This window comes from Berghia stephanieae, chromosome 2 (assembly GCF_034508935.2).
Source record: "Berghia stephanieae isolate SIO BIC M18660-M18661 chromosome 2, UCSD_Bste_1.3, whole genome shotgun sequence".
NCBI classification, from domain to species: domain Eukaryota; kingdom Metazoa; phylum Mollusca; class Gastropoda; order Nudibranchia; family Aeolidiidae; genus Berghia; species Berghia stephanieae.
In genome coordinates, this window is record NC_088361.1 from 77,913,805 (window position 1) to 77,923,804 (window position 10,000).

The window sequence follows — 10,000 nt, forward strand, 5'->3', positions numbered from 1 at the left end:
TCCAAGACCCCAGGTTACAATGCAATGTCTTAGCTATCTCAGCCGATAATTGTATGACGGGTTAAATTTGGATTTTTAAAAACATGTTTCCTTTGCTGGGCCAACTTTGGTAGACATAATTGTTAGGGTGCAGATTTTTTTAAAAATAAGTCTTTTCATATTTGATGATTTCAAACTTTTTAATATAATTTTTAAAAATATTTAATTCAGTACTCCACAGGTTTCTCCAGACAAGGTGTTCACACACTCAAAGTAAGAGCATTCAATGATATCAGCCAGGCTGAAATCTCCGTGACAATATGGGCTAAATACCCAATCAAGGCAGTCAATGTGACAATTCCACCTACTGTACTAGATCTGATCACCAACATCAGCATACATATCAATGCACGAGGCCCTAACTTCAACATTTTATGCGATTTCGGAGATGGCAACACCAAAAGTGTATTACAGACAAATGACAATCAGCTAAATAGCCTGCCAGAGCAATTGGAGACAGCAACGTTGTCAGAACATAATGTAGAAAGTAATGATCATGGTTGGTCTGAATACCCCGAGATCCACGAAGAATCTCGTTTGTATAAAGTTAGTCTTCAGCATGTATATACCCAGTCGGGCCACTACAACCTCAGTGTGAAAGTTGATAATGGGATATCCGTGGTGGAAAAGATAAAGACAGTCGTTGTTGAAGAGAAAATAGGAACTATTACACTTAAGACCAATCATGGTTCTGTTATGTCCATCAACGAGGAACTTGTCGTGACTGCTGAAGTCAGTTCCGGGCGGAATTTACGTTTTCACTGGGATTTCTCTGACAATAATATGCCGTCATCTGTAAAAAGGTATGCAAAAACATTAGCCTGTTTGTCATATTAGATGACTAAACTTTTTTTTTTTTTTGGAGATATATTTGTTTTGTATTTCTTTCAATATTCGACTAGTTTCTCTAGATAAGGCGTTCACAAACTCAAAGTAAGAGCATTCAATGATATCAGACAATCTGAATAAAATACAAAATTGCCCTTTTTGTTTCAACGCGATATATTCCCGATATCCGAGCTACATTCATGAACTTGTTGTCCCCTACTCCCCAGTTCGTCAGCTTTGGTCATCGGAGATCCAGCTACTAAGAGTGCCAAAAACAAGGCTTTCTAATTTTGGCGATCGATCTTTCTATAAAACAGGGCCTTCCATTTCTATCCATCTATGTTAGCGATAATTTAATTTCGCTAGTTTGTCTTATCTTTCCACATTTTATGAGTTGACAGTTTAGAAAACACTCGTTAACTACTTTGGCATTTATCTTGTTTTCAAAGATCCTAAGTCAACCATAGAATCTTAGAACACTGCAAATGCATGTTTTATAACCAAATGCTGGTCTGACAATTGTGTGATTGATTGTTTGTTTGAGTGATTGATTAATTGAGGTTTTTGAAATAGAGCGATATATTTTAATGATCTTGGGGAGAGATCTTAATTTCATTTCACTGAAACGTGAAAAGATTAAGCAATGAGATCATCCGATTTCTTTAATGTAAATTTTCAATTTCTCATCAGTGAAGGTCGAACAAGCACCGCTATACACGGGTTTGGAATTCCAGATGTTTACGAGGTCAAGGTCAAGATTACGAGTCCCAATCAACCCAAGGGTATAATAAAGAAGTTATCCTACAAAATCAACGTCATTGAACCAGTCACCAAAGTCAGTATAGCCCATCATACCAAAGCTGGAGAAGTGCAGGGAGCAGCTGCATTGGATAAACCTGGTCCTAACAACCAAGTCGTCACATCCGATGTGATCTTTGATGCAAGGTGAGTATTTCAACGACTCTTTTTCCTTCACATAAAACAACAAATTCAGTTAGAATAACATTTTTATTTTTGATGTGCATTAAATTAAATTACTTGTATTTGCTTGTTTTCGTGTTTTAAGTTTGTTGTTATTTATTTTTATTTTTTTAAGGGGGGGGGGGATGTTTTTTCATTATTTTATGTGTGTGTGGGGGGGGGGGGGTACTGCAACGAAAGTCATGTGTGCTTTTTAAAGCTCCTAACATTATACGTCTCTTTGTTGGGCTTTATAAAAAAGGGCAGGTTTAAACCAACAGACAAGTTGTTTCTAAAAAGAGGAAGAAAGCGTCAAAGAAATTGGAGTATCTTTTACTCTCCTTTTCTTGGTCCCTATTACAATCAATTATTAATCCTTATCAGATCTATACAACATCAAGGTATTATAATAATTATTTATTATGGAGGAGCCTATTTATAAGATGACTGAATTTTTATCACTTTTGAAACTATTGAGTCCTATCAAGAAGTCGAATAGTAAATCGTGCTCTTGAGTATTTTAGTTGCTTTGTCTGGCACTGTGTCATACTCTAACTTTTCACCATTTTTTTTTACTTCAGAAAGATCTTTCTATGTAAAATAACCAAGCCTTCTCGTGACTAGATTTGTCGGCTCACAAAGAAGCAGACACGAATGTTCTATGAAAATTGTATTAATATCGCCGTATTTCAGACCCGGGTTGTCAAAGTCCCATCAATGATTTCATAAACATGGTCTATCAAAACCACCATAATGATTGAGCTCGAGTTTATAACGTTGTATGAAGCATTAAACAGATAAGACGCTATTCTATCGCAGAATGCTTTTCGTGATATCAATAAATGAATTAATTGATTACAATCAAAATTCGCTTTATTCATCCCGTAGTGGACATTTGTCTTAAATGCGTATTCCAAGAAAAAATTGGAATAACCCAGACATCCCCCGCAATTCAGCGTCGCAAACCGACCCAGGGCGTGGTGACTTGCAAGACCACACAGCGCAGCGGGTTTTCGAACTTGGTACATTTCGGGTACGAAGCAAAGACCGTACCACTGAGCCACGCCGCCCCATATAATATAGCAAGCTAACCAAACTTGAGAAGAATGATCACTGACTTGTATTTCCATATAATTATACATTATTTTCTAATGTATCCTGAAAGATCTGATGGTTCATCAGTGTCCTTTACCTTTGACTTTGGTGACGGTTCACAAACCACAGTGGCCGGCGTTATGGAAATGCCGTGGACAACGGGAACAACCGGCAAGGCGCCACATGTGTACAAAAAAGGTGAGAAAGTCAAAACATTACATGCCGCTCATGTCCACTTCTAAACTTTCCAAGCCTCAGATATTTCGTACTTGAATCTGGGCGAGTCTTCATTTATTTCAATGTCTTATGGAGCATTTACCTTCACATGCTCTCTTGATATAATATCTGTTCTTATACCATCTCTTTCACATCGATTTTTTTTATTCTTTGGAAAATCCCGCACCATCTATTTTCTCCGTTAAGAATCTGATATCTCTAAAAGATTGTAAACGTCTTTTCAAGACACAACCGGTACTTTATTGTTATCTGGCTTTGCTTCTTGTGACCTTACGCACGTTTCCCTGTCAAGCCACTTTTATATAATAATTTGGTACATTACTTTATCGTATAGTACCAGATTCAATCCTCAATACCCAGAGACTCTTCGCATGTGGAAGTCATTTATAAAATTCATTCATTCATGAATCTATTAATTAATTAATTAATTGATTAATTCATTCATATATTCTTTCAATCATATATTCATATATTGATTCATTCACATATTCCTTCCTACATTCATTCATATTTTCCTTCATTCCTTCATTCATATTTTCTTCATTCATTCATTCATTCATTCCCTCATTCATTCATATTTTCCTTCATTCATCCATTCATTCATGAGATTCCTTCCTTCCTTCCTTCCTTCCTTCCTTCATTCATTCATTCATTCATTAATCCATGCATTCGTCAACAAAATGGTTCGTGGTCATATTTTTGTTGTTGTTTTTTTCTTTCTGTTGGGGACAGCTAGGCTGGAATGGCTTTTGCTTTGTTTCCAAAAATACGAGTTGGACTTCCCGCAGCAGGTATCCTCGCTCTGGTTCACTTTGCGGTCCTGTGCTGTGACTGACTTCTGGGTTGTTCCAGTCTTCTCCTGGGATAGACCGCAAAGACTAATTTACCCTCGGGGATTAATATAGGGAATTTTGTTTATTATATTTATTATTCTTATTCCATTCAAGTCGGCACCTACACGGTAAGAGTCACAGCCTCCAATGCCCTGAATAGTGTCACTGCTGCCCTTGACGATCCTTTTGTGGTTCAGATTCCCGTCACCGGTTTAGATCTTCAGACATCCTCATGTGTGCAGTACGGCGAGAAGGCAACGTTCAAGGCCACCGTCTTGTCGGGGACGAATGTTTCTTTTCACTGGAAGATGGACGATGAAACGGAAAGAATAGATGCTGGTAAGGGAGAGAGAGAGAGAGAGAGAGAGAGAGAGAGAGAGAGAGAGAGGGAGAGAGATAGATGATGATGATGATGATGATGATGATGATGATGATGATGATGACTCTTTGAAGTAATGGTAAACCCTCTGAGCCATAAATGAAGCTTATGGAGCCGGAGTTTATACCGGTTTCTATATCATAAATTTAAATAGGACAATACTTTTTGGACGTGACGCAGTTTTATCACATGTCGTTGCTATTGCTGTGCTCTTTTGCTGATTTTTTATTGTTGTTAATGGTGGATGTGGCAGTAATGTTGTTTGTGGACAAAGATGACGATAATAATAATAATAATGATGATGATGGTGATGATGATGATGATGATGATGATGATGATGATGATGATGATGATGATGATGATGATGATGATGACAATTCGATGTGATAATGATAATGATGATGATGATGATGATGATGATGATGATGATGATGATGATGATGATGATGATTAGTTAGAACAATACATACGTCCATATTAAAGTTTTGAAAAAAAATGTATAGAAACTTATAGATTCTAATGCATGGTGTATTTCAGGTAATTTAGTGGAACACCAGTACAGGAGCATCGGCAGGGAAATCGTTCAAGTCATCGCTATCAACACCATCAGCCAAGAGATTGATTATGTCACTATTAGTGTCGTGGAAGACATCACAGGTAGCTTTGACATTTGCCACCAGTTTCCTTTCATATTCTGAAATAAAACATATTTGTATCTTATCGTCTCAAATGGTATTATGTCCGTGTGAACTCGGTGCTTAAAATTGAATTGTCAGTCACAGATATAAAGCCTGGGGGTTAATTAAATAAATGTTTAAAAGAATAAGAATAATGAAGTTCCTTTAATTCATCCCATAGGGCAAAGTTGTCTCTAGGGTCTATTCCGAGGAAAGACTGGAATAACCCAGACGTTAGCCGCTGTGTAGGGCGAGGTGACTTGCTCAAGGCCACACAGCACAGCGGTTTGTGATCGAACTTGGTACCTTTCGGGTACGAAGCAAAGACCGTACCGCTGAGCAACGCTGAGTTATGGTGGAGAATAGATACAAGTGCTCACATTGAAACAATCTCAGAGTTCATATTTCTTATCATAACCCTCCACACATCAGGGTATTGATAACAGAGTTGAACATGGATCTGGTTGGAATGACTTAGTGATAGAATCCTCTATTATTCTAAGAAATTTTGCAACACTTCAATAACCAGGCTAAATGCTAGATTCCTTGGCCATTTTAGTTAGGCAAGGGTGTTTACTCACATTCTCTCACCGTAATCAGGTGTAAAATGAGTTATCACAGTGTTGTCTCTGTCAAAATATTGCTAAAGCGCGTTACGGTCATCCAGTCTCCTTCTACATCCTAAGTGCTGCTCGCATACCATTGTTAAACGCGTTAGAGGAAATCGCGATATATAACAGTTGAAGTCATTTTTTAAGATATGATAGATAATACCTGAGAAATTTCAGTAAACGGCTTGTATTCTATTTACATTAAAGGTGTGAACCTTACCACTGAGGAACAGTTGGTAGTTGCTGGCGAGCCTACTACATACACCGCCACTGTCCATCCACCGTCTGCGTATATTGGAGTTTGGTACGATTGGGTCCTCAGCCCTAAAGAACCTCCTAAACAGTTGTCGAAATCTACAGTCGTCCACAAACACTCCGTATCTGGAAGGTAAGATTAATTGTGATTTAGACTCTTTCTCTCTCTCTCTCTCTCTCTCTCTCTCTCTCTCTCTCTCTCTCTCTCTCTCTCTCTCTCTCTCTCTCTCTCTCTCTCTATACCTTTCTTTCTTTCTCTCTTTCTGTTTTATAACATAAATTTTTGCAAGTTGTTTCCAAATTACAGGCCGTCAAAATACAGTACTCAGCATTAAGCATACTCTCAGAGATAAATGACACAATATAAGTAAAATACAAATCTGGAACTATATGTTTGAACCCTGGCCAGCCAAAGCATAGGCGGGCTTAATTTTCAGGATGTTTTTTTTATTTTTTCTTGCATTTTTCTTTCTGCTTTGTCGGGCACTGTCAGTTTGTTCTATTACGCCAGTGCCTGCTCCCTATTCTGTCACTAAGATGGATATAAGGAATTTAGATAGACGATGACAGTCTGTGCAATAGTAAATCGTGGTTATTGCACGTGTGATTTGAAATTAAAATAAACATTTCCCAATAAATTTGGGAAATTTGATATCTTTTTAATCGAGCGATGTGTAAAGTACGAGTTTTCTGGCCGAATTGTATAATTGTGCTGTATTAGTGTATGGCAATAATCAAGATCCCAAAATTTTGAGCCAAATAATTCATGTCATTATGTCCTTTTATGATTTTTCTATTTAAATTAAATAATACAATTCGTATTGTTATTTTTACTTTTATTTAAGACATTTGGTGAAAGTAACAGCCAACAATTGTTTGGGTACTTCCGAGTCTGATGTGATCCAAGTACATGTAGTGGCCCGTCTGAAGCATCTTAGAATTTCTATGCCGGGCACCAAACTGGTCCACCAGCCTGTGAAAATGATAGCCACTTATTGGTCTGGTGACTCTTTAACTATGACTTGGGACTTCGGAGACGGATCAAGGCCACTGGTAGTCAACAATTCTCTCAGAAATGGTAGGAGCGTTATGGACAACACTGTGACGCATGTATATCAGGGGTAAGTCTACCAATTATTAAATTATTTAACTGGTTTATTTAACTGGCTTATCTACGGTGATTTCACAATTTAAATGAAGATCTCATTGTGTCTTTGTGTACGATGATCATATTTTAAAAAGAAACTCTTTATGCTGGGCGGAATTTTATAAGACATTGGAGCGTTGGCCGACCCAGTTTTCAGTTGGATTCATTATCTGCCCACAGCCTTCCTATCCTTTGTATCCCCTATATCATTTGTTCTTTACATGCTGCTTTTGTCCATCTTTCGGAATGAGACCATTTGGTTTTGCCTGGGTTCTTTCTCGAGTCCCTTGTTGAGAGGCTGACAATCAGATGGATTTATTTATTTGTGGGAGAGGATAATATTTAATTTCCCCTTATAGACTTTATCAACTGTCCATTTATTACGTCATGTTCGATTTTTTATTCCTATCGTGCATATTTTGTAACCATTGAAATGTGTCCCTCGTGGCAAGTTTTCTGTAGTTTAAATGGGGTCAGACTAGCTGCAGTAATATATTGCCCTAAGATCTTCTTCTTGTATCTTCAACTCTTCTCTTTTCTCTTTTACATTTTGTTTTAAATGTCTGAAAGTCATATCTAACTATTTACTGTTTTATAATCTTTCATATAAATGGAACTAGAGTGACCATAACGTGTTTGTAAGAGTCAGAGAACTCATGACGAAAAAAAAAGAACTCTAGAACAAATAAAAACCCTAACAACTCTGCCCTTTAGCCAAGATATTTCTCGATTGAAACAAGACAATCTGTAAACTTGACCTTCTGACTATTAATTGCTTAACCCTCTCCTTATCAACTATAGGAAAATCGTAACATTCCTTACGATACAACCAACATTTTTCTTATACATATTTCTTTTGTAAATCATAAAATTTCATGAAAATGAACAGTATGTTGTAGAGCGTATTTTGCTAAAGAAATTCTATGTATCGCAAGAATTTTACTGCTATTGTGTTTGAGTGATAAAAATAAATATTGTGTTAGTTGGGTGTGAAGTTTTGTGGAAAATCCCGAAAATGACGTGTAAGGAGAGAGTTAACGTAAAACAAACTAATTTTAACAGTAAATATTTCTGAATCAGTGCCTCTCGTTTATGAAATAGCTAGCATAAGTTTTAAAACTAGAACAGTCCATCATTTGAATTTTTTAAAAAGAATCTGAAAACAGAACTGTTTTCCCGTGCCTTTTAGTCACTTGTAATTTTTAATTTGTGCTTTGATTAACTATTGAATTTACCTTTTTTAGTGTGTTTTTTTAAATAGCGCCCTGAGCACCTTTGAGTGGAAGTGTTTTATAAATGCTTTATTATTATTATTATTATTATTAGTAGTAGTAGTAGTAGTAGTAGTAGTAGTAGTAGTAGTAGTAGTAGTATTAGTAGTAGTAGTAGTAGTAGTAGTAGTAGTAGTAGTAGTAGTAGTAGTAGTAGTAGTAGTAGTAGTATTAGTGTAGTAGTTAGTAGTAGTAGTAGTAGTGAGTAGTAGTAGTAGTAGTAGTAGTTTAGTAGTAGTAGTAGTAGTAGTAGTAGTAGTAGTAGTAGTAGTAGTAGTAGTAGTATATAGTGTTATAGTAAGTTAGTAGTAGTATAGTAGTTAGTATAGTAGTAGTAGTAGTAGTAGTAGTAGTAGTAGTAGTAGTAGTAGTAGTAGTATAGTAGTAGTAGTAGTAGTAGTAGTAGTAAATAGTAGTAGTAGTAGTAGTAGTAGTAGTAGTAGTAGTAGTAGTATTAGTAGTAGTATAGAGCAAAGGCAAGATATCAGCAGGAATTACTCATGTTGTCCCACTGAGCAATTTGGCAAATTTAGCACAAGAAATAATGAAATGGGTTAGGAATCCTACCCGGGTCCTCTAGGTCCACCTCCCACCTCCCCTTTCTCCTATATTAATCGATCTCAAACCCTCAGTATAAATGCCACATGATTTTAAAAAATTATTATGCCCTTCTACCACGACATCATAAGCTGTCGTCGCCTAGGCATTCCATGAAGGAATATAGATAATTCATCAAACAAGATGTCTGATGTCAACAGGAATCGCCCATGTTGTCCAAGTGAGCAAATTAGGGGTTAACAATCTTGCCCAAGGAAAAAACGAAAGTTCCTGAAGCGGGGCTCAACCCTCGGACCTTTCGGGTCACAGTGCAATGCCTTAACCACTTCGCCTTCCATGTCCTACTCTCACAACCTTTCTTCCCCTCATTTATCCATATCCGACCTACAATGTAAACCATACGTCTTAAATAACTTATAATGTGAACAACTCACATCTACAGAGTCGGAGAGTACGCTGTGACCCTTGAAGCAGAGAATCCCGTGAGTCGTCAGAAAGTGACCAAACAAGTATTCATTCTAGAACAACCCTGTGAGCCTCCGGAAGTCACGATTCAAGGTTCGGAGAAGAACCCTGATGGAAAGTACATTCATGAGGTATTGATTTTCTTTTCTTCGTTACGTTGTGAATAATTTTTTAATGTGTTATCACGCGTGTTTCTATCCATAATTAGATATCGTAGAGATATCGTAGTTCATGTTTTCGTCGTGAAAACGATGTCATTGTTACTTGGTGGCCTTACGGTATGACACTCGCCTTTGCTAGGACGGTAATTCTGTGGTTCGAGTTCCACCGTCTGTGGCGCAATTTTGTTCTTGGAAAAGATGCTTTACTCACATTCACTCACCGCACTCAAGTGTAAAATGAGTACGTTATCGGTAGCAGTGTTGTCTCTGTCGTAGAAAAAATGTTCAGTGTTATTATTTACTTGGATTATTATTATTATTATTATTATTATTATTATTATTATTATTATTATTATTATTATTATTATTATTATTATTATTAATATTATTATTATTATTATTATTATTATTATTATTATTATTATTATTATTATTATTATTATTATTATTATTATTATTATCATCATCATCATCATCATCATTA

At 36.5% G+C, this 10,000-nt stretch overlaps 1 protein-coding gene across 1 annotated transcript in view; it reads left to right on the forward strand.

Moving 5' to 3' along the window:
* LOC144964014 (uncharacterized) overlaps positions 1–10,000 on the forward strand; it is a 139,118-nt gene that overhangs the window by 120,929 nt on the left and 8,189 nt on the right. The window contains exons 15-22 of the mRNA XM_078897959.1: positions 211–842; positions 1,558–1,812; positions 2,993–3,120; positions 4,107–4,331; positions 4,909–5,028; positions 5,867–6,047; positions 6,760–7,035; positions 9,333–9,486. Coding sequence (XP_078754085.1) covers positions 211–842; positions 1,558–1,812; positions 2,993–3,120; positions 4,107–4,331; positions 4,909–5,028; positions 5,867–6,047; positions 6,760–7,035; positions 9,333–9,486 — 1,971 coding nt within the window. The remainder of the gene's footprint in view (positions 1–210; positions 843–1,557; positions 1,813–2,992; positions 3,121–4,106; positions 4,332–4,908; positions 5,029–5,866; positions 6,048–6,759; positions 7,036–9,332; positions 9,487–10,000) is intronic.